The sequence below is a fragment of the Calypte anna genome, chromosome 20, assembly GCF_003957555.1.
Source record: "Calypte anna isolate BGI_N300 chromosome 20, bCalAnn1_v1.p, whole genome shotgun sequence".
Taxonomy (NCBI): Eukaryota; Metazoa; Chordata; class Aves; order Apodiformes; family Trochilidae; genus Calypte; species Calypte anna.
Window position 1 is genome coordinate 2,736,752 of NC_044265.1, and position 26,089 is coordinate 2,762,840.

Below are 26,089 nucleotides of genomic sequence, written 5' to 3' on the forward strand. Positions count from 1 at the left end.
AATAATGTTTTACAGAGATAAATACACACAACATGATGAAGTGAAAGGTGGAAGAATTTTCTTCAATGCTAGATTAATAATCCACTTTAGGAGAATAAAATCAATGGGGAAGAAGTGGTTTTATACACATACATATAGTGGTTCACAGAAAGCTTTTGTTCACGTTGCTTTCGTTGCAGCATTGCTTCTCTTAAATTTGGCATCCCACTCCTCTGCCTCATTCTCTTCTTTGTTAGAAGACAATTTAATGCCAGGAGTATATTCTCTCATTAAAAACATTATTAAATAAATTTAGCACTTGAAGGCCTTATCTTTAAAATGGCTTCCTCAACAGATGATCTAAACTTTCAACCTCACCCAAGGTTTTTGTCAAACTCATTAACTGACAAACCAACTTCTGGAGGATCTCATTGCAAGGCCTATTTCCCTCCTACTGCTTTTTCTTCTCTAGTAAATGCTACAAAACCTTTCAGAGTCTCACAGGGAGGAAATTGTAATGTTTCAGATTTTCAAACAGTGAAAATGAGGATTTATGGATCTTGAGTGAAATCCATTGTAACAACTTTCAGTCTGGTTTTGAGGTTTTGATGCTCAGGCCTGTATATCTCTCCAGTACTTTGATATGGTCACAGCTATGGTCTACTTGAATACTATTAATACTATTTCTAGTCATAAAATACTCCAGTGCTTCATATTTAAAAAAAAAAAAAAAAAAAAAAGAAAAAGCTTAAAAGCTTTTAAGTTCATACAACTAAAAAGCAAAAACAAGTTAAAGGGAGTTGAAGGCATTTCCTGTTTTTCTTTTCCTCTTTCCACTCTGAAATAAAGAATTAAAAAGTTTATAATTAAAAAGTTTATAATGCCTACACAGCCCCACAGTCAAGACAATTGTCTAGGTCACAATCCAGAGCCTAGGGAGATTCTTTGCTTCTCCACCTGTGTAATAGAAACTGAGCTAGAAACGGATCACAGAGTCCCCCAAAGTGGAATAAGACCCCAGGTTCAGTTGGTGTCATCATGTTGAGATACTATAAAAGAATATGTCCTAGAAATGTCTGTGGAAAAAATAGGACATTAAAAAAATAAAATAAAAAGCCATTTTCAAGTTCAACCAGTATGAAAATGCAGAGTGGTCGTGCAGACGTGCACATCATCACAAAAAAGGTTTCATACTCTCACACTCCATCTGCTGGTGCTGTAACTGTATGGGATAGCAGCAAGCTTCCCCCCAAGCTGTGCTCATCTGGATGAACTGGCAAGTGTTAAACAAGAAATCATGTCCAGCTCAGTATTTCAGAGTCCACTGAGGAAAAATAAAAGGGTACAATATTTATGACAAAAAGTAAGATGAAGTAAACATGGCAGGAACAAAACTGTTCCTTACAAATATCTCAGGGTTAAAAGTATTAACGTGGGTTTAAAAATGCAGTGCTCTCTTTCCATGCAGCCCCTGCCTTGCTGATTATTATATGTTAAAGCTTTCAAGAAAGCTCAATTAATGAGCATTTTATTCTTTGAAATGTTTAAAATTGGGCACTGGCAGTGCATAAATCCTACACGCCCCATTATTTGAGTGCTTTTTAAGGCAGACTTGTGTACATTAAAAACACATTTCCAAACGAAAGGCATTTATGTTTCAGCTGCCTTTGCAAAAGCAAAAGGAGAAACAGAGAGCAGAGTTTGTCCCAGGACAAAGATAGGATTCATGACTATGCAAATCCATAATGCTCCACTAAAGGCTTTGCAAAACTGGCTCTGTCATTTCAGTCCCAGGATGACTTACGGGGTATATTACGCAGAAGAAGAAAACAGAGCCCTCCCTCTGGCAGCTTTGCTGAGGGATTCTGATGCTCAACACAGGCAGTGCAGGAACACACAGGCAGCATTCTCCTTTCCAGCCTCCTCCCCCCCTAACTGAGCTTTTCACACCCGGATAAAGCGACAGCTGGAAACGATCATCTCACCGCAGCCACAGAAAAAACCAACAGAAGCAGTAATAATATGGTAATAAGGGAGGAAATTTTGTGAAAGATGCCACTTCACTGAAAACTAAGAGGCACCATGCAATTGAAATAAATTGCTTTTAAGCAGGGGGACCGAGTGACATTCACAAAAAAAAGCCCTGGCCCGTTTCTGCAAACTGTGGGCCAGGTTTTCAATGGGTGTAGAATGCTGACTCTGGTAAAGCAGTGCCAGTTTTGCACAAGCTAAGGTTATCATCCAGGGGAGTCACGTTTTCAAGACCATGCTGGAGACAACCTCAAATTGAGGGTGCTGAAACGAGGCTGAATAAGCAAAAAAGAACCTATAAACACATCAAACATCTGCTTCTTTTGCTTCTCTCCTGCTACATTTTTTTAAGCAAGATGCAAAGGAGGAAACACACCTTTATCTGTATGTGTGCAAGAAAATTCAAACAACACTGTGTTATGCATCAAGATGAGAGCTCAGCCCCCTGATTAACCTGGGGTGGTTTTCTAACACAGAAGTTGATAGAATTTTGGGTTAGGTTCTCTGTGCATCACTTTTGTCCAGGCTCCAGCCCAGAAGATGTGAAATCATTAGCATCAGCTCAACTTTCCTGACAGTGACCTCCCTGCACCCAGCCTTCACCTCTGCCCAGAGGATTTCAAGCAGAAATACAGCCTGGAAATACTGCAACAAGAAAAAAGCTCAAACTGTCTTGTGTTCACTTAAAATTACATCCAAGACCACTTTTTACTTAGAAAAGGACTGTACACACAACAGATGTTTGGCTGCCTCAAATCTACAATGTCACTAAGTCATCCTGTGCTCAAGGATTTAGCTTGCAACAAAACAGAGTGGGCTACTCTTTTGTTTTTGTTGTTGTTGCTGTCTTGGGCTTTTTTGTTTTGTTTTTTCCTTTCTTTCTCCATTTTTGTCTCTTCAGTTTAGGAATACTCAGGCTGTTTGGGATAAACTCAGGACAGAACTTGGGAGGCAAGACATACCGAGAGAATTACCCTAAATTCAGCTGGTGACAAAATAAATACCAGGAAGCTTCACTGCTTTTAGACGTGGTAGTGAGGTCCCACAGTTAGCAAGAGTTGTTCTTCTTGGAATGGAAGCCTCATGGCTCTAGGAAAGTTGTCATCTTCCTAACCAGCCTGCCTACTTAGAAGATAATGCTATATTCAAAGCACAGTACAGAAAGGCATTAAATTAAACAGCAACACCACTAAGCAGCAACAGTGTGATGGGGAAATGAATAACTAGACTTCATCCTAATAAATAAAAATAAAAAAAGCATTTCTGGATAACAAACTGCCGTTGCAGATAAAAAGTAAATCCTTTGAATTTAAATCCATCACAAGGCAAAATCCCTCTGGAAAAAAAATCCAGACCAAAGCACTATTATGAGTGCCTTTGTATTCATGACTGTATTTATGCACACTACAATAAGGGCAATCAATCCCCAGGCCTCAGGACAAAAAGCTGATCTTCTGCTGAGATCAGGATAAAGAAAATTCCTCACCATACGTACCATGGTTGAAGGCAAAAAGGTATTGATTGTGCTTTGTTGGGGTTGGGAATTTTCAGGCATTGGCCACTGCTAGAAACAAATTTCAGATTTATGGCATCCTGATGTGCTCCAGCAGTAAATCCCAATCTCTTCTCTGCACGTTGCTGCTTTCCACCACACTGAATTTAGTGCCTGAACTTTGGATGGACTGTGGCCTTACACCAAGTGTCTCATCAGCTCCAACAATCTGGCTTTTCAGGAGTCCTGTATTCAGTCAGCCAGCAAAAGTCTACAAAAATACTCTGCTTCCCTCTTCATCATACAACTACCTCCTTTTCTCCTCCCAGATTCTTTCTGGTCTATATAGGTCGTCACTGATGCTGTATCCCAGACAACATAGCTGCTCCTTGTTTCAACTCTTTTCCAGTAATTAATTCATAGATCTGTCCTCTGAAAGGTACCTGAAAGGTATCTTTGAAAGGTCTCTTTGCAGAACTATCATACAGATGTGTTTCTAATAGCTCCTCAAGATGTCCAGAGACATCTTTCACCTGGAACACCCCTCTACCTGCAACCAATTGCACCTCTGCAGCTTGGAAAGAAACCAGAAAGACACTTTGCTTCCTACAGAGCTCTGCAATTTCCACTGAAGCATTGTCTGCATTTTCCAGGAGGTCCTGAAGCTGCACATTATGGGTGAGATTTGACAAAGAGTGATGAGAAAAGTGTACAGCTCTGACACGTTCATAGCCACAAAATTCATGTCCTCTTGAAATATTTCACCTTTTCTTTCAGCTGTAAAAGGGTAGATGCTGTCTTTCTGCTCTCCCAAAAATTAAGTGAGGGAGGGGAAGGAATGAAGCAGAAAACAAGATACAGGTATTATCTCTTTAAGAAATTGGGTAGGGAAAGTCAACATCTTACATGCAAAGGAATTTAAGTTGCTAGGATGCAATCCAGGTGAAGTCCCTATCTTTCAACAGCACTGCCAGGCTGTTTCCAAGCACATAAGGGAATATAGGCTCAAAAGGAAGGAATTTCCTATTTTTGTAACTCTGCTCTCTGGCTGACATGCCAAAGGCCATTGAGGAGGAATGAAAACCCAGTATCTATCAGCAAGCAAAGCAAAGTCACTAAAATGAGTACCAGTCCCAGAGGCTTTGCAGGATCCCGGTACCCAAAGTCAGACACAAGATGATGCCATCCCCAGCTGCTCTCCTCCCAAGCTCTTGGCAACAGCTGATACCCAGGGAAGAACAACTGCATTTCAGTGTGCTACACCTGCTTTTGTTTTAGGGAATTTAGAGGAAAACTGAGCACAAGCAGAATGTGCCTTGTGGAAGCTTCTCTTGTCTCCTGAGGAAGGGAAGTCACTCACAGCATTTATCAATATAGAAAATAAAAAACCCAGGGAAGGTTTTCACTCCTACCATTCTACAGGGAGTCTTTTGTAAGTGGAGGCAAGCCTGGTTAAAAGAAAAAACAAAACACCTCCTGTGCTCAGCCCTCTGCATCCAAAGTTACAGAATACAGTGAAGCCAAGAGTTAAAATTTCATTAATATTAATAGGGAAATGAATGTTCACTTCAGGACAAGGCTTAGAGTAAACTCCAAGTTAAATTAGCCTGTGAAACACTGATCCTAATAATACCTTCCCAGCAGTCATACAGAACTGTCATTCAATTCTCTTGATCTGCCATTTGTGTAGTGATTTGACTCATAAATCATTTTTTTTCTGACTGTTTTGGTTTTTTTTCTGAGCTTGAAAAAAAATGAAGTCAGGAGTACTGCAAGCCTGTTGGGTTTTTTGGTTTTTTTTTCAAAATTAACATGAGTTTTTCCTATTCAACAGGAGATTAAAATTAAAGAAGTATTTTTGAACCTGCTGTTGTAACAACTCATAATAACTCAGCACACAGCAAAGTAAACTTGTGGTTGTTCAGTGGGTGCACTTCATAAAACCACCTTCTTTTTCTAGCAGTTGTAGCAAAGCAACAGACAAAACTATTTCCATGCAATATGAAAGTGTGGTCTTAAAACCACCAGAAAAAAAATAGCAAAAGCTTCTTACTGCTACTTAACTGCTCAAGATTTCATGGCAACAAAGTACCTTTTAATAATATCCAAATGAAAAGGTTTTCCAACTGCTTTGCAATACCACATCAAACTCTGGAGGTACAGATCATTTGCATTTATATCAGCTGCTTTATCCTGCCTATTTTTAAACAGACTATTGAATTCAGCCTCATCAGTCAAGACTAACTTTTATTTCCCTAGGCCAAGAACAAAATTGAGTATTGATCTTGACAACTGCTCCTTTCTCCAGGAGCTATATCACATCCTCCTGCTAAAGAACCCAGTCTCCAGCAGCTTAGCTTAAGGGATAGGTTGTGTGTGATCCATGGGAATGTTTTCATATGAGGACAAACCTCTGATTTCCATAAGCTGGGCTATAAGCAAACATTGCTACTCTACATGCTTTTTTTCCCCCTTTTTTTTCTTTTCTGTTTTTTTTGGTTTGGTTGGTTTTGGTTTTGGGGGGTTGGAAGTGGAGGCTCTGTATTGAAGGGCATATGATGGGGTTTCTCAGGACTTTTTTTCCCTTCCCATTCCCTTATCAAGTAACTCTCCTGACAGACTGGAAATTTTCCTGCTTCTAATCCTCAAGGTCACAAAACTCTCCACATCTTATAAGCCACCTACTGTCCAATGAGGCAGAGAAACTAATGCTCATGATAGCTTTTCCACATATTAACCAAGTCTAAATATTATTTTTTTTTTAAATAATCTTCTCTCTGTCCCTTTATTACTATTAATTTAAATGATACCTCTGGCCTTCTTTATTTTTTTATGTGAGTTTGCCCCACTAGAAGGCACTTTCAGATGAGGTTCCCTCCACAATGAGGACAGAATCATTCTGCTTGGAAAATACCTTAAAGCCCCTTGAGTCCAACCATTAACCCAACTCTACCCAGTCCAGAGCTAAACCATATTCCTAAGCATCACATCTACACATTGATTAAACACCTTAAGTCAGGAGATCCAATGATGATTGGATGAGGTCAAATGATGATCTCATGTGCAATGTCTAGCAATCTTTCCCATCTACCAGAGATAAAAAAGGACTCTCCCCCTATATATATCTATTCTCCCCATCTGTGGTGAGCAGAGAAAGAAAAAACACAGAGGAATAGTAAATAAGCACAGAGAAGAAAACAAGCCCCAAGCATTCCAAATCACAGCTTTCCTAAGCACACACTTCTGAATGAATCCCATGGAACAGGGATATTTAAAGAGCTCTGTTCATCTATTGAGGATGGCAAAAAAAAACCCCAAAAATAAAACCCCATCACACTCAGAAGACCAGTGCTGAACTATTAGGCACTACCAGGAACTGTGCTCAAACATACTATTCTGATCTTGTTATCTCCCCTAACCTATTATTTTGGGGGTAAAAACTAACATTTTATATCTTTATTTCCTTTAACCACCTCTCAACCCTGTGTTTGGTCATAACCTTAAGCAGCTTTTCTCTTTTCCCCATTCCCTGCTGAGCAACTGTTCCTTCTGACTGACACTTTACTGTTCTATGCCTCAAGGTCATCTCATCTTTTTCCTGGCCCAAGTCACAGACTATCACAGTGTATGGAAAACTAACAGAAAGAACACATCACAAGAAAAAACCCCAACAAAACATCAACAAATAAAAAACCAACCAACCAAATAAAAACCACCCCAAAATGCCAAAACAAAACACAAAACCCACAACAAAAAGCATCCTTTTCCACAAGCAGGCTTTTCCATCTTTTCTGCAGTCAGCTTTTCCTGAAAGGATGCCAGCTGGGACTTCATGTTCAGTATCTTAACTAAAGATCAAATATAAACAAATGCTGTGTGTAGAAAACCAAAAGCATCACCAGTGGGGTAACAGATGCCTGGGCACACACTGTCTGAAGAAATTTAGATTTATGAAGTGTAATAAAACTTCTTTGTGCTCACTTAGTGCAAGACCTTTCTTTATTAGTTTTTATGAGCCTTCAATAATGAAAAACTTTTTAAAGTGCATGGAAATAACTACCATTCACACTGATCAAAAACCTGAATATCATGAATGATCTTGATAAGAGTTGAGTCATGGTGCAATGACTTTTTAAGCACATGCTGAGCCCACCTGAGCTTTTCTTTGCTCTGATCCAAGGCCCAACAGTCAAGACCCTCCCAGCAGAAAATGGCAAATTTGTAAATGAGTTTCTCTATTGAAGGGTATCTGATTTCTCAGGACTTTTTTCAGGACTTTTTCTCCCCTCCCATTCCTTTATCAAGTAACTTAAGTACTTAATTTGAAGTAGAAGAAAAGCATGGCCCTTCTCAAATCCTGTTCTTATTTAGAGATGAATATAAAAAATAAGAATCTCATTGCAAGGTGTGCTTAAATTAAAGGGTAAGCCAGTAGGTACCCAAACTCCCTCACCACTGAGTATCTAATGTGTATATGGAAAGATACTAAGGAGATGGCTTAGTAAATAGGACATTGTCTTCTCAGTGTTGGAAGGCTGCAGACACCTTTGCTTTATAGCTACACCTGTTTCTTGCAATTTAAATAAGTAAATACTTCTCCAGTGTAGGTGATATTCTCTACTATTACAACTACAGTCAATTTTATCTTTCTTAGTGGGCTTAATAAACACAGTACCAACACTAAACAGGCCAGTAGAATGGGACTATTCCAGTCATCCACTGTTTGCACATAAATGTGGATTTAGTACTTCTTTCTTGCTAAGAAAAATGACAGAATACAACAAAAAAATCACTTGCAAAAAGCAGCATCACTCATTCCTCAACTGCTTTTAAAAGCTCTCAGTTTTCATTGATGTTATTCCTTATGTACTCTAAGAAAAATAGCAAAACAGAGCTGTTTCCTTGCTTCAGCACATTTTTAAATACCTTTTGTGGCAGTTTTGTGTAATTAACCTTGAAACATGGCATTTTAAAGGAGTTCCACTACATATGGGAATTGGAATAATGAGTTGCATTTTCTTGTCTATCATTTCAGCCAGCATTTTGTGGAAGTTGCACATAGTCAGGTATTGGGTCTCCCTCTTCTTTTGAGTTCACACTCAGATCAACATCACCACAGTTTCCCTCCCCCAACACCCTACAAATCATAAATCCCACCACTGTTAATTGCAGCAAACTCTGTATGACAACTAACACTGACAGAATTACCTTCTCCAGTTAGATTTTCCTTAGTAAATTAGGCTGGAAAACAGTGAGTGGCACAGCTTAACCAATTCAAACACATCATCTACATCACCCTTCATGTCAGTCAAAATCTACACCAAATAAGGAAACCCAACAACTTGAGATCCAGTACAAGATTAAGCACAAACCAACATCCTTGGGTTTTTTTCAGCCTCAACTGAACTAAAGCAAGAATTCTCTACAGGCAAATACAGAAAAGTTTGCAAGTTTGGCTGCTGCAGAGCCTCAGTGCCTAAAATACAGACCAAATCTCAGCACATGACACTTCCATACCCACATGTGCAATCCCAGACCTGCAGTTATTTCTGCTGAGGGTCAGAGAATTTGACCACACAGGCAACAGAGGAGACAGACAAAAGATGGGTAGCAGAGCATGTGCCAGTTTCCCAAATAGGGAAATCATCCACATCACTTAATGCTTTCTACCTAGCTACAGAAAAGCTTCCAAAAATGTCTTTTAATCAGTGAATGGGTGCTGGAGATACCAAACACCAGATTGTTAAGCTCTGATTTTCTTTCAACTGGTGCTGAAAGAGACACTAAATGTTCAGTGATTTATAACCTATATAAAAAAAGACTGTTCTTGATGTATTCTTCACATGTCAGAGTTGCTGTTTGGTCAGAAAGATCAATTGGAACCTGGGTGCTTCTGCATAAGCTCTTTACTGCTTAAATCCACTTGCTCTCAACCACTAGTTTGTGGGGACAGAAGGAGGGTTGCAGGAAAAGGAGAGTAGCCTTTAAGTGTCTGTCCTATGTTCACACCACAGAGAGAATCTTACAAATATTGCACAAATGCAAACCTTGAGAAGACAGCTGTGTGGTGGAAAAAAACTTGTCATGTAGAAAGCTGTTGCATTCATCCTTCTGCAAGGCACAGACCTTCATTTCCCTTAATGGCTAAAGGTCAATGTATGAAAACAGAATGAACAGAAAAGATATCTGAAACATGAGGATCATGATCTTTAATTTTTTTCCTGTAAAGGCCAATATGGCTTTGAAAGAAAATAGACTTTTCTTGTCCCTGGATCAAAACTGATCTCTTCCAATATGAAAGACAAAGAGAAGGTGCTGCACAGTGTTTGAACAGTTTCCATTATCAGAATTGAGGAGAAAATAAGTTCCATCAAATGGAATTAAATATATGTTAAAACCTTAAAGCTTCTTGTTTCACCACGCTGCCTTGATAGTGTTGTCAGCGTGTTAATAACTGAACTATCTTTTTATTTTGAACTATTAACAGTGTGTTAATAAGCTGAACTATCCACAAAATATTATAATATAGCCCATTTGTTTATAATAGCTAGTCTTAAAAGCAATTTGCCTATTGGAGAATTGGTTAGGAAACTCATCTGCTTGCCCATTTCCAAAGAAAGCAGCCAGACAAAGGACCAGAAAGTTTGGTAAACACACTACCTGCATAAAACCAACAGATCAATAAACACTTGGAATAAAAAATCAAATATTCCAGGTCACACCCACAATTAGGACATGCAGAGGAGCATTTGTTAATGTGCTGGTGAGCAACCATAAGCATCTGTGTCACACTGGGAAGCAGCAGTGCCAACCTTACCTGCACACTTTGTTCTCGTGGTGAGCGGTGGCCCCGGGGGCCCCGTGCCTCCTTCTCCAGGACGAGTGAGCAGCACCCTGATCTCGTATTCCACATCAGGATCCAAATGCCACAGTTTGTAATTAGGAGAGTCTACAATGTGTGTTTCTGCCCAGTTCCCAGTGGTCGTTCGATATTCCACCTCTTTCAGGATGATGGGCCCATCTCCAATGATGGAGTTGGCGTTGGGTTTGATCCAAAGGTAGGTGGCTCCGACCGCCAGCAGCTCAGGAGGGGCGATAGGAGTTGGGGGTTCTGTGGACAAAAAAACAAATATGAGAGGCCTGAGATAATTTTGTCAAATTTCCAGCGTGTATCTGTTTAGTATGGCTATGCCAAAAGCTTTTGTATCACACACTTTTTCTTTCCAAAAATCTTTCATAAGGGTTCAATCTGATCTTGAAAATAATTTGGTTTCTTTGATTTGTGCTGATAATTCACCCTTAGACAGTGGGCAGTGTTCTCAACTCAGAAACACCTGCAAAGACACAGTAACCACAAAACAGCCCCTGTGTAAAAGGAAACACAAGTCATTGATAAAATCAGGGGGTTTATACTAATTTCCTCATGTAAGTATGGCAGCAATAACATGATACTGAAGGGCAAGGGGGGGAAGAAGTCCTAAAGACACCGAGTGCACTTAGCATGTGCCATGGATAAAAAGATTCAAGTACAACTGCCCTTCCTCTGCCCCATGACCCAATGGGACAGAATATCATGATCATCAACCATGGTATCATGGTTCAGCCCACGTGTCGTGCTTAACATGACAAAATAACAGTGAGTGCAAAACTCAAATCAATTGCTCATTTTGTGGTTTGACGAAGTAAAACTGAAGAATAGAATTTATATTTTTAATCAAAGCACTGGTTGTGTGTCTGAAAAAATATTAGGAAGTTTAAGCACTAGGAAACTTCTGATGGTTGATGACATCAGGAGTCAGGACACTGCTGGAACTGACTCCAACGGGGGCTCTTGGTTGCTTAGAACTAAGAAGAACTCTGAGGCATCAGCACCTCCTGTCATGACTGACTGCAGAGTTTGCTGAACTTCCTGAGCAAAGGTACTCAAGCAAAGTCTGCATGAGGCTTGAAGAGTGCCTGGATGTCTGAAATGTAGCACGAGGAGGCAGGAATCCAGCTGCTGCATATCACCTCTGTGATAAAAAGAATAGCACACCAATAAAAGGCATCTCAGCAGCATTCTGATGAAAACTACCAAAAAAGAAATCTCCAGGGCTCTGGCTGCCTGCCTGATTTTTATTTTCCCCCTTTGTCGGTGTATAAATAACACTGGCATATTGGAAGCTGCATGAATAGTGTATGCCTTGTGGTTTGGAAAACCTAAGCTGCACTGTGCAAGACTAAAAGCAATTTCTTTAATCTCATCTACCTTTCCCTCTGTCACACTCTAATGCGGTTTGTCCTCAGCCCAGAGGACACAAACTCTTATTCTCTTGTGAATATAAGGTGATGAAAAGGACATCTCTGTCTCAGGAAAAAGAAATCTGTAAATGTTATAGCATGACATTAATGTGAGAGTTATTCTAAACCCCTCTTAGAGCTGAATCTTTGAAGAACCCAAAGAACTGGGAGACTCAAGGACCCACAGAAACGTGGAATAAAGGAGTCTGAGAAACACATGATGGGAGGAAGATGGGAATTTCCCCTCTGGAAAAGTTTTGCAGGTTAATGTCTGCTTAGTGAAGAGAAACCAATGTATGGAAACCATTATTATACAAGATGATCAACGGAAATGTTAATTTAATTTCCTCTGGCTAACTCATTACAATGAGCCAAGCTATCTCCTTGAGATTGAATGCAGCACTTCGTGGAGAAAAATAGGAAGGAAAAAAAATATTGGTAGGTATCCAATAAAAACAAAATCTTGTATCAGGAATTGAGTTTTTTGTGGGTTGTTTGTTTGTGCTTTTTCTTTGCACTGTTCCTCTAACTCCTGACAGAATCTTTTACTGATGTGAAATGTCAGGCTGATTATATTTTGACTAAGTAAGGTTATTTCTCCAAGAAATTTGTTTTTAAGGAATGCATGTAGATACATTTTCATTAAAAATCAAATTATTAGGAATCAAAAACAGTTTATTGCCTGTTTCCTGGTGCATGACAATTAAAAGACAGACTTTGTGATTTTTATTCCCAATGTAAAAGTGACATCTAACAAGTCACATCATAGCTGAACAAGACAAATGAAATATTAAACTCCATTCTCCTGGGCTGCAGACTTCAATAGCAACATGATTCAGGTTACTCTGGGATTTGATTGCCAGTTAAAAGAGATTTACAGGGCTGAGCTTAATTAATAGAGCTGTTTGTCCTGCTACACAGACATGAAACTCTTGTTTAGCAAGTTTAGAAATTACAACTGCTTGATTTAAATGAAGACACCCAGCATTACTGTAAAAAAAAGAATTTTAAAAGGATGTTTTTCTTTTTTTCCCACCTGATAATTTTCACTTTTCTAAGTGCCATTTGAAAACAAGTGTCACAGATTATTACAAATCACTTTGTTTAAATTGTTGCTCCCTTTTTTAGGCATTGTAGTTCTTGAAGGTTCGATCCCATCCCACTGAAAATAACGAGCTCTTTCCTACTGGCACCAACTGGACATGAAACAACTTTTTAAATACCTCTTGGTGTCAAATTATTGCAAGTGACCTCAACATTATTTAGCAAAACTAGCACACAACTCATGACCATTTCCTGGCCTTTGCAACCAAGCACAGTTATCAGTTACAGATGATCACCCTGATGTTATAAGCACACTATTTTAATTAAAGTCTCCATGTGATCTTAATTAAATAAACATGCTGATGGATTGGCCTTGTACACATGTAATTGTGATCAGCTATATTTTAAGCCCCACTTGTTCCAGACAGTATTTTATACTGTAAGCTCTGTCGAGCCTGTTGCTGCCTTTCAGCCCCTTTCCCTCTTTCTCGAGGCACAGAGGAGGAAGCTGCAGGAATGAGGACATCAGGAACAATTGCTGCAGCTGGAATAGTTTCCAGCCTGAATCCCAGGCTCGAGAAGGACACAGAAAAACGTGGTTCCTGGGTGGCCTCTTTCAAGGAAACAAAAGACTTACCTAGGGCAAGCTCAAAAAGGGAGTTACTGAACACGAGATTTTCTTGTATGTGCCAAACAAGTCTAATTGTGCAGACACAAAGGGAATTTGGGTCGTGCCCTTCTCCTCCCATTAGAAAATCTATCTGTGGTCCATAGCTGAGAGGGCTGGCCAATGTTAGTGCTTTAAAATGACAGACAGCTTAGTAGTGCAAAGAGTGCCAGAAAAAGCTAACATTAAGGACCAAAAAATCCCCAAACAGAATCACAGAATATCTCAAGTGGAAGGGACCCATAAGGACTATTGAGTCCAACTCCCTGCTCCTTGCAGGACTACTTAAAACTAAACCATACTATTAAGAGCCTCTTTCAGACACTCCTTGAACTCTCACAGGCTTGGTGCTATGAATACTATACATTCCAATGAGCTTGAATAACAGATTTATTCCTATTTTCATTTTTAATTCCTTCCTTGTTCATAAAAAGACCATCTGATAAAATATACAGCCAAGGAGACCACGAGCTCTCACTTTGCTCATGATATCCCATGGATGGTTTCAAACAAAAAGAACCTCTTAGGTTAACAAAATAGTTCTGTACAGAAGAATTCAATGATTCCATTCCTGAAAGTGATTATTCTGTTACTGAATAACCATGCTAACACATGGAAATCCCAATATGACTCACTCAAGAACTGAAATGAGCTTTAGGACCAGAGGGAATGGATGGAAGGTACACCAGGGGAGGTTTAGGATGAATGTTAGGAAATATTTTTTCACTGAGAAGGTTGTCAGGCATTGGAATGGCCAAGGATGGTGGAGTCACCATCTCTGGAGGCATTTAAAAGGCATTTGGACCTGGTCCTTAAGAACATGGCTTAGAAGTTAGATTATGGTGTTAGCTGAAGGTTGGACTGGATGATCTGGGAGGTCTCTTCCAACCTAAACATTGTGATACTGTGACTGGAGGCCACCAGAGAGCAAAACCAGGGAGGACTCAGAAAGGGCTGACGTGCCTGTTAAACAGAGGAGGGAAGCAGTTTGGCAATCTGTGTCTGTACCACTTGCTCTGTACCTTCCACACTGCTTGATCACCACAAAACTCTTCCCAAACAGGAGCTGTGAAAGCCCCATCCAGAGCCAGGGCCCCAGAGAGCACCAGATCCTTGTTTGTAACATGCACAAAGCCCTGGTTCTCACATGCACACAACATACAGCACAGGTTCCAGTAGGAGATCAGAAGGAATCAGAAGGAGATCAGAAGGAATGGTGCTTTTTATTCTTTGGGGGTTAAAGAGGTGGGGATGGGAGCTGCTTTCAAAAGATATTTGCCTGACAAGCAGGATCTGTGTTTTCAAACACGATAGTGCTTCTTCCCCTCCTAATGGGAACTGTAAGCTTTTCTCACAGCATCCTAAATGAGCAGCTGTGGGCTATGCTTGCCAAATGGATAAGGATGGGACTGGAAGGCAAGGAAACCAAGCTTCAAGTTGCTCAGAACTTCAGTTAAAAATACAAGAACAAAACATTTTTTGCATGATTTTCTACTCAACAGACACAGCTTTAAAAGCTATTGAGAACACAGGTAGTTAAATTTGCATTTAATAAATCAAACCCCAGATATGTTAAGTTAAAACATAATCATGGCAAAGTGCCTTTGGTCTGATTTTTTGCACTTTCACCCTTTAAACAGAATTTGTCACCTCTGCACAACTCTTTTGAATTCTTTATTGCTGGCTATTAGAGAGCATCTGAGCAGCATCTAGGAGCACTCTTTCTAGTTTTACACCCTAGCAATAAGAAGCCTGAGGCCTGAATGACAGTAATTATATTGGCATTGCTTGTTAGTACACTTCCTACTACTGTAATAAATGCAGCAGTTGAATTTTGCTTTCCAGTAATTGCCTGAACTTCCAGTTCCATTTATTGCACAAAGAAAGGCACAAGGATTTTACAATATTTAGCATGAGACTACTTAACTGCACTGACAGACACTGTCCTAAGACATTTTTGTCTAAAAGAGAGACATTCAGATCTGTCTCACAGTAATGTAAGAGGTTGACAGCAGTAGCACACGTCAACTGTCTTGGAAGACCATGCCAGTGGCATTAATAAAGTGAATCATTAATTCACCTGGATGGGTAAATTGCACCAGCAAGCAATACAGTCTGTTCCCAAAGAGAAGTGCCAAGAAAAAGTCTAAAATCCACAATTTTCAAATATTTGTGATTAAAACCAAAGCCCAGGACAGCGATAGAACAGGAAGATTTAGGATTTCCACAGCCTCCAGAAGAAGGGGCAATGGTTTCACAGATTTATATACTTCACAGCTGCAAGACCATTGATTTTGCATCCCATCAGAAAACAGAGAAGTGGGAAAAAAGGGAAACATCACCTCTACATGTCAGAGTTTGCCATCTTCTCTCTAAGCATTCCCCTAGCATGGGATGCAGCCCTGTGGACATGCAGCTCTGTGCTTGCCACTACTGATAGCAACACTGCATTCATCCTCATGAACCAACAGCCACAGGATGTTTATCTGCTTAGTAAGCCCAGACTGACAGGCAAAAATGGAAATTTACCCTTTTAGCTTGTGGCAGGCTGGTTTTTCAGCCCAATAGTTCAGATGTTCGGGGTAAGTAGGGGGGTCTGCATTTTGACACTGCTATATTGCTTTATGGATTAGAAATTTAGTGTCAGTCCTCTCCATCTGATGCTCCTTCCTAACCCAGAATTTAATAACACAGAGAGAAGTGACTTTAGAATGACATAGAATGCTAATTTCCCATAGCATGTCATGTGGTTTTTTTCTTCTCTTTTCCCTTAAGAGCTAATGAATGCTTCTGTCTACAAGGGACTTACCATGCATTTCATGTATAAGAAGTGGAGGAGGAAATAAAAATGATCCAGAAAGATGGGAAAGAATTGAGCAAAGTTGTCAAAGCAGCAGCACAATAGGAATGAAAAACAAGAGATGAGTGAACTACTGGGGACAGTAATCAATATCACCCAAGAAATCCAATATAGCAAGAGACCAAGTATTAAGCAGAATGATCATCTTCTAACATTACCAAAAACCCAAAATTCAAAGGCTACAGACTATTCTCTTTATGTTTCACAACAGTGTAGGTACTTATATATGAAGAGAACTTGCTGCAGTCTGATGGAAACAAAGAATATATATTCTTCATATATTTTCCCCCTAGGAACAAGTGGAAATGTTCCTTGATGATATGAATACATATGTTCTAAATTAAGTAACTGGGTTGCCTGAGTTTAAAGAGAATATAGTAATGGTTACAGGAGGAGGTACTCTAAAGCAGTAGAAAACCTCTTTAAGCATTTTCTAAAAGCACTGCACACACCATCTAAGACATCTGGAACAAACCCTGGATGACAAAAGTTCATCTGTATTAGTGTCATCTTATTCAACAGGAATCTACAGTTACCCTGAGAGCAGGAGGAGTCAGCACAGGACCACAGCCTCCTACCACCTCTCCTAATTGTGGGATAGGTTAAAGGAGAGGGGGCACCAGATACCAAGTGGGAATTACAGCTGCATACTATTTCATTAGCATTTCACACTATTTGTGTCTCAGAAGCTTAGCCTGAATCCCACCAGAGCCTCAGAGGATGCTTTCATTTTCTAATAAAGAAGAAAATAGCATCGGATTAGTTGAACAGTATCTCATTTCCCAGCGTAAATTAAGTGAATTAGATGTAAGACTCTGCTCTAATTGTAAAGCTTATTACAAGAACTCACGTAGATTAGAACTGAATGCTTCTCTTTGAGTCATCATTTGTACTGTAAAAGAGGAAAAAAAAAAAAAGGTGGCTACAGACTCTCCCATGGCTTCCCAAGGGGAAGATACACAGGAATCTCCAGTGCTGCAGCAAAACACATTTATGAGGAGTCCTGTGCACTGAGGGTGCTAAAAGGTAACCTTCCCAGGGCTAGGAATGCTGCCCCAGGCAGTGTCTCTGGGTAATCTGAGAATGACAAGCTCCCCAGGGCTAGGATCATGGCCAATTTACTCTCATTTTACAAGTGCATGTAATTTAATGAATTTTTCAGCTCCAAAATACCTGTAACATCACATCATGAACAAGAGGAGCAGCATCCTTTGTGCTGCCTATGGAGCAGCTTATGGGATGTCATTCTGTTTACAGAGATCTTTCATGAACCACGTGAGGCCTGACACAAAGACCTTTGTGCATGAAGACATCAGGCATCCAGGAGCTGACTACAAATATCCTGATTTTTACCATGAAGCATTGATAAGTTCATGCTTGTACAAGTGATCTCAGGTTCCCTTTAAAGCAGTGGAAATAGCCCACTCCAGAGAATGCACAACTCATATTAAGGTACATATCTAGGCAGGCAAAATTAACTGCTCCCTGATCCTTCCCCTCTTTTGACTGATATTAAAATTTAGATGCATTTAACTTTATTATTCTTATTTTCCCAGCTCCTGGCCTTCAGTGTCAATACAGTGAGTATCACACCTGCCAGTCTATGAAGGAGGAAGTCACAAAACAACCTGTGAAAAGAACTGCTTGGCAAGAAATAATGCTGAGCATCTGGATGCTCTTTGAATGTTCTCTGAATGCCCTCACTCAGGGCAGCAGAACTCAGGTGCTGCAGTTTAAAACCATCCCATGAAGATAAATGATGATGATGTTCTCAGGAAAGGATAAGCCCAACTCCCTTTCCTTTCAGATATGAAGCCAGAGCACGCACTGGTGACAGTGATGCCCTTTGATTTAATAATTCAATACATAAAGTGCTTGTCAAAGAAAGAATTTCATTCCCTTACTAAGACTGTTTTGAGGCTGAAGCATCTTAGGCCCATCTGTTTTCTTCCTTATGACTTCACCAAGTCTGTACAAAGACAGAAAACTGCATCCTCATCTGATCTGAACAAAGTTCTCACCAGGCAGTAGTCAGGGCCAGCTTTGGCTCCCTCTCCTGTCTCTAACTCCATGGACTATTTAAGCTCATATATCATGTGTTATTAAATCTATTTCAGCTTTCTGCATAAAGAAGCTGCTAATCTCCCACAGGGACTGGTAATGTAAACTCAACAAGCACCAAAAAAGTAGAAAGGCAGGAATAAACAAACTATGAAACATGTACTTTCAGGTCAACTGTAGTTTAAGCAGCTTTATCAGTTGCTATTCTGCCAGCTAATGATGGTGGAAAAGGATGAAAGCACCAAGATTTTATAGCTTCATCTGTAGAAGCCATTTAACAACTTTTGCTGTCTGGCACATCCTTGTCCTTAGCTTCTAAGCTGCTGAAAAGGCAAGTGACTGGGGGGACTGACTACTGTGAAGCAGCATGGAATAGTTTGTCTGGATTGATTAAGTAACTTAATCCATAGCAACCTGTCAGTTTGCAGGAAAAGCCTGAGGCAGAATTCTTTGTTTCATTTAAGGCAAAGTGGAGAATTGAACATCCCCCTGTCCTTTTGCACCCTGTCCATTCCCTAAAGATGTGCAGAACAGATGAAAAGCAGTAAGGAGAAGAAAGGCAGCAGCCAGGCTGGAGTTTAAACATGAGAGACCACCGTGGAGGAGACTCGAGACTTTCTGGTATCCATTCTGCTGTTACATCACTGATACTGATCCTCCCTTCTTGGAAATCCAATATGTGCCCCAGAACTTGAAGAGAGGCCACTGCTGCATGCACATTGCAGTTCATTTCAAGGAACTGCTCAGTGTGTCCTCACAACATACTGGTGAAGCAAGAAGGAACTTGTTTTTTTACAACTGGAAGACAAGGTTATTGGATGGCTGCATGACCAGGGAGTGAACACAGTCTTGTGCTCCAGCCTACAGACTTTATGATCCCCTATAAATCATCATATGCCAGGTTTGACATGCAGATTTAGGCTCTTTCAGCTCATAAAGCAAAACATTCCCATTTAAGCATTTATTTTCCTATGAGAGATCTGTGAAATACACGAATCCTATTTGAGAATGAGGAGCCAAGTCAAACTGGACATGGCCTCTAAGGAGCTGATGCCGTAATAGTAGACAGGAAACACAGTAGCAGGAGGAGGCAAAGTGGTGCAGACACCCCACCCAAGCAGCACCTGAGGTGCTTCTCAACCAATGTGCCTCAACCTCAACCTTCACATACTGTAACTCAGCATCAAACCAAGCAGGCAGCTCACAGAGAGTGGATGCTCACCTGAGCTCGTGTTTTCTTGCTACTAATCTGAGCAAGAATACAGATCAGATGTCAGTATTCATGCAAAACTTGGATGGATCAGAACTGATGTTAATAGGACCCTTTCTGAGTGCTCATTTCAGGAAGTCACTCCTCATTTTGATTGACTGAAATTACATCCTTGGGCAGACTGAGAGGAGTATGGTTAGCAAAGGGAAGGGCAGGCTTTGTTGCAATCACAGCTATGCTTCACTCAAATCTAAGTTTTATCTCTCTACTTCTTTCACTGGGAGTAAGCATAGATATAGCCCTAGGAAACCTAAAGAAACTATATTTTTTCTAGAAATTTCCAGAACATAAAGGGATCTCTCCTACCTTTATGTCAGATGTCAGTGTCTCCAGCTAGTGTAAAATATGCACAAAAGCAGAAAGTCTGCACGAAGACATACTTCCAAAACTGAATGTGCACATGTATACAATATTTCAATCATTTTTTTTCCCTGAAAGAATGAGCCAACTTTCCACCTCTGAGAGTAACTGAAAGAACACCTGACAGCCAAACTTATTAACCCTGGATATGCTCTAATAATAAAAGCAATTTTTTCAAAAGATACTTTCTCTGTTTATTCCATTTTACCTTAACATGAGTTGAAGAGGGCTTTGGGTGATGTTCTTCACCCTCCTAACATGTCACAGTTCACAAGACCATTACCTGGATCCATCTAAAGCCCTTGCTACTTAGAGAAAATGCAGACAACCATCAGGTTTTTTTTCTGTCTTCTCTTTTTTCTTTTCATCATATTAATCCCATTCATACAAAACAATTAATTCTTGAAGCTTAGCTTGCTTTGAAACCTGGGGATCCAGGTAGACTGAACCCATAGGCTGAGTGGGCATTTTTAATGGCCCTCTATACTTGCAGAGAGCTGAGGAGCTGTGCCTGTTGACATCACAAACTCCATGTCTGACAAACAACATTTTATTTCAAGTGTCTTAAGGGTGCATCACAGCCTTCCCTGAAAAAAAGATAGATGAGACATTTTGAAATCTCTTTTGTGTATGAAAGAAACAATTTTGTAGCCATTAAAGACATTGAAGGCCTCAGACAGCAAGCTGAACAATGAATGACATTTCCACTCACCTATTCTTAGTGCTACCAACTGAGTGAGCAGCCAGGAGCAGAGAAATTACTGGGGATGGGAAGTGAGAGCTGGTAATTTCCCCAGCATCAGCACAATGGAAAAAAGTGCCCAAGCAGAGGGAACAGTTCCTTAACCAAGCGGCCAGACCACTCCAGGAAATCTAATCAACTAAGGAAAGGCAAACATCATTATTTCCCCTAGATGTGAGGGCCACCTGAGACACAGGATCTTGGATTTTAGTTTTACTGTTTGTTTCTTTTTTCCAAAGTCTCCCAGTATTGCCAAGAATGTCTGCAGTTAGTCAAGGAATGTATATATTATTATATATTCATATATATATCTAGGTATTGTTATATATATAAAGTCATTGATCTTCTACCATCAGAAAAATCTGGAAGTCTATTAGGTTTTGGAGAGTTGCAACATGGCCTATTGAGTTTAGACAACAGAACTGAAGTGCTTTTTAACATGTCCTGTATCTGAAAATCTGTTTAAAGTCAATGTTAAGGAGAACTTGGGTCATGCCCAGACAGGATCCTGCACTAGGGGTTATGCAGCAGAAACTGATTGATGTAGAGAAGTTGTCTGATTCCCATTCTACCAAGTGTTGTGCCCATCCACCCAGGCCTTAAATCAACCTTTTTCAAAGAAAACCCTGCTATAAAAGTATATGTTCCAATGCTAGAAATAGGTTAAGAGACTTTAGCAAGGCACTAATAGAGCATTTACTTTGCTTCCTAAAACAGAATCTGCAGATGTCCAAGCATTATCTGCATATAGGACTAAGTAAATTACTAGTAGCTTCTTCACTGAAACTTTTCAGTCCACAGTTTTCTGCTCACATTATTTTATCACTCCCCCAACCAATGCAAATTGAACTTGGGATTTCCTGAGAAGGTTCAGATTCAACTGGATTTACTGATTTAATCAGATAAGAGTTTCCTACATCACCTGGTCCCCTACAGGCATATATTCAGCATATATTTTGCATGCTGCAAAAGCTAAAAATGGGGAAATGGAGAATGTAAAACCCATGAACACAGGGGAAGATTTGTTTTCTTTTCTTTCTCTTTCTTTTTTTTTTTTTTTTTTAATATGAAGAATGCTGCACAACATTCAGCTCATAATGACTGTTCACCATTTCAGGACAATGCACAGGGGTAAACCAGCTTCTATATACAACCTGTCAATTTCTAATACCAGTATTCCCTAAGTATGGCAATCAAACAGGTCCAGAATCATTGAGACAGCAATTCAACCATTCATTCTCTTTGAATCAAGATCACTGGCCTGTCTGATACATAAGGCAAAATCAAGCTTTGCACTACAGGGTGGGATTTGAGATCACTGCTGACTGAGGGAAGTGGATTAAAAACGTTTATATATGCACATACCTGCACTATTTGTATTGCCATGATATCTAGCATCATAAAACAGTGTACAAACAACTTGTACCCCAAACAGCTTGTAACTCAGCACACACATGGAGACACAGAACAGAAAGAAGCAGTGATGGTTCTTTGCCAGCAAGACAGGCTGCAGTCTTTATGCATTATCAGCCAGTTCCCAAGTACTTTGTAGTCATAACAACAAAACTGAGAGATGCCAATTACCATAACAGAGAGCACATAATTAGCAGCAGCCTGAACAACAAGTCACCCTGTGAAATCATCAACTGAAATGCAAAATGACCAACACAGTGTTAGGTACAAAAAGTTTTCTTCCTGCATTAGAGTTTCAGATTATGACATGCAAAAATATTTCTCCTCCTTTCTAAGGAAGGTTTATCACTTTTTTTTTATTTTACAAGGACCACATTTCTTAACTCTACTAGTAGAGAAGTCATCCTGGCAAGATTCCATGATGCTGCCACTTGAAGCGTTGGTGGATAAGTTCAGCAAGGACATGCCACAGAGTTTGGCAATCCAAGTTTTGAACTCAAGAGCTGAGTCTTTCACATTGAAAGAAAATATCAAAGGTTGACTGCCTCTGCATTTGGTGCCTACATAAAACAGAGTGAGGACACACCAGGGTCTATTTGCCTATTACTTTGTATAAGTGGAATTTCTGCTGATGTAGATAAATAGGAAATTTTAAGCAGAGAATATATATATATGTATTATATATGTGTATATATATAGTGATATATATATTCATAATATTCATGTATTCATAATGAATGACTGTGATAAATAGATAGTGATTTTATTGATACACAATTATTAAGCATGAGGTCAAAATTCACCTTTCACATTGCCAGTAATTTCTGTCATGTACCCTGTGAAGCATTTCATTTCTAACACATGTCAACATGAAGCAGTGTTGCAGTGTTTCACTGAAACACTGAAACTGTAAGGAAGAACCAAAAAAACCCCATTTATAACAGTCTTGCACAACAGTCCAAAAGGACCTGACCTGACTCAGCAAAGTATTCAGTCTTTGGTTTTTTGTCTTTCTAGTCATTATTTGTCTTTACAAGCAGAAACCTACACTGTCCAAATGAACTCCAGTTAATAACTGATGAGATCTTTCTCCAGTGCCACAGAAACCCATTTCTTGCTTAAACTTGTAAATTTACATTCTCTCCTTGGAGCCCTGGTAAAACCACTAGAAGTGAATTGTTAGAGAGAACCTTCATGACCTTCAGAAGAGCTAGATCAAAATATTATAGGTCAAGTCTTACACAAAATACTTGTACCAGGGAAGCTCACCACTCTGTATGGCTATTTAAAATAAATTTGTTTTGCTTCACTAAGAATTCCTCTTTCTAAGATAGCTTTACAAATGGTAGAACATCTCCCCTAAGAACAGGCAGATACAGATTATGGTGTTATACTCAGTTTTAATAATAGCATCTCATCATTTCACTGTCATTTGTTAACCATTCATCAACTTAGCTCCTTGTAGATTTGCTTAATTATTTAAGAAATACAAAGATTATTTGGCTTTGTGCCTAATTCTTCTCTGGTTTATGCTGGTACAAACCCAAAGTAAATGGAGTTTTGACTGTGATGCAAGGAAGCCAAGTTTCTGCTCTTTTGTTCTCCAGTAATCTGAAATGTTGATGACTTCTTAGCTTTCATGGGCAAGTTGATAAGAACCAGCACCAGAGGGAACTGTTTTCTGACAGAATCTGCAGTGTGCCTGTTCTGAACCCATTTGTTGCTTAGTAAGACCCTGGCACAGCTCCACAGTCCAATGAACATGATTAAAAATGACTTGATGGATTTAGTCTGTTGAACAGGTGGCTACAATCAGTCTGGAGGGAGAGGAAAAGCACTGTCTGCTAGGTAGAAATTACTTGATGTTTTCTAGAATTGTCTAAACAACAAGGGGGCTATAGACCTGAGGATACATTTCAAACCTCCTAATTCCATTCACTGGTGGCTGTCAAAAAACTCCTCAAAGACCAGGACCAGAAAGTGGGGACAAGGGATAGGAAGCTCTGCATGGCTGCCTGTACTTTTCACTATAACCTGGATATTTTATTAAGAACTTGGGGTACTGGGAAGCATGACATGATGAGAAAGTTAGTCAAGAAAGGAGACTGCTCAGCAGACACAGTTGTTCCAAGGCACTGGAGCACAGCCTGATACCCAGGATCTGGCTCCACTCCCCACCAAATCCAGGGAAAAGCAGAGCCAGCAGCTTACAGTCAAAACAAGCAGTGCCAACTGGATAAAAAGTGACTGGAGACAAATGAAGTTGCTGGGGAGCTCTTCAAACTGACAGGCATCCACTGGTGACATCCAACACTGGCCTCTCTGGGGCAGAGAGAGAAAATAATAAGGCTTTAAATTGAGTTGTCTGTAGATGGTTTGTGGTGAGATTACACAAAGCTTAATTTTAAGAAGTTTGTAATAATATTATAAAAGGAAAGAACTGAGCTAAAGCCATCTGGACCTTCTGAGAAATGATGGCTGGTTCATGCACAGGTATTACACACCCTAAGCAATGCATTATCACAGCATTTCATTTCCAGGAGAATTAAAGTGATGAAATAACCAGAAAAGGGTAGACTGGGACTAATGGAGCAAGTGTAGAACCAGTCCAAAATCTGTAAAAAAACCCCTCTGGAATCAGCTTGGTATTAATTATTCATGATTATTAAATGTGAGACAAGAAAAACAAACTGAGGAAACAAATATGCTGCTTCCATCTAGCAAAATATATTCTAAAAGCTTACCAGGAGAAAGGAATGGCTCTTTAATACATTATATTATACATATGCCTTCAACTCTGCTGCTGATCTTGACAGCTGCACTTTAATTTATTTGTATAACTCTTATTGGAAGTTGAGTAAAATATGGAATGCAGTGAATTTGCCCAGTGATTTAGAGCCATTACATCCACATCTGTCACAAAGTGCCAGTGTGAACGTGACCTGCCATGCAACTGGCAGGCATTCACCTCATTGCCAATAAAATCTGTGGCTGTATTTTCTTGTGATCTACCAATATTCATCACATAAAAGCAAACTGCCCTGAAACGTGAACAGTAAAACTGAGAAGACCTCACACAGACTGTACATGCTTCAGGGGCAAAGACTACAGTGGGCCACTAATTCTGATGGTATTGTGAATGCCTGAACTTCATCTAAGAACATAAATCACCTCTTCATATACATTAAAAAAACTTCCCTATATAAATTATAATCAAGACAAAGATATATGTTACAGGGACAAACCAGCAGTTCACACATAGACACTTTTTCCTTTTACAGGGTTCTTAGGAGCTCGTTTGGAATTTACTGTGCATGTAAATGCCAGATGAATTTCAAGCACTGTGTTAGCTGCCAATCCATTACACAACCCCTTGTAATTTTAACTTACAATTCTGAACTGCCTGTAGCACCAGTTTTGGATTCTCCTCCTTCCAGCCCATTGCTTACTCTTTAGATTCTCTTGTTATCCTGTGGAAGCCCCAGCATTAATGCTTTGTTCCACCTCCCAGATAAGGTGTGCTCACCAGGGAACATTGCCCAGAGTTTTATAATGGAAACAGGAATCCACAGGAGGCTACAAAATAAGCTCTGTTCCATAGCAAAGGATTTCAATACCAAAATTACTTTTACAGAGAGTTATTAAATGTAACCACAAGAGTTTAAGGTCCTTCTTTATGAGACATTACCACAGCAGGTAAGAGCAGGGAAAAAAGGATGACACTGTGGCCTCTTCCACATTATTAGCTGAAATGACTTGTAAAACCTCATTTTCATAGAGTGAACCAGAACACCTGAAAGGTTTGCACTTTGTGTCCTCTGCCATCCCTGCTACAGAGAGAAGAGTTTCGTCTGCTGGGCAGTCTAGCCCAATGCATTTGTAAGAACTTT

At 39.8% G+C, this 26,089-nt stretch overlaps 1 protein-coding gene across 1 annotated transcript in view; it reads right to left on the minus strand.

The window, feature by feature from the left end:
* PTPRT (protein tyrosine phosphatase receptor type T) overlaps nucleotides 1–26,089 on the minus strand; it is a 327,684-nt gene that overhangs the window by 212,144 nt on the left and 89,451 nt on the right. The window contains exon 7 of the mRNA XM_030463338.1: nucleotides 10,320–10,613. Within this exon, the coding sequence (XP_030319198.1) occupies nucleotides 10,320–10,613 (294 nt within the window). The remainder of the gene's footprint in view (nucleotides 1–10,319; nucleotides 10,614–26,089) is intronic.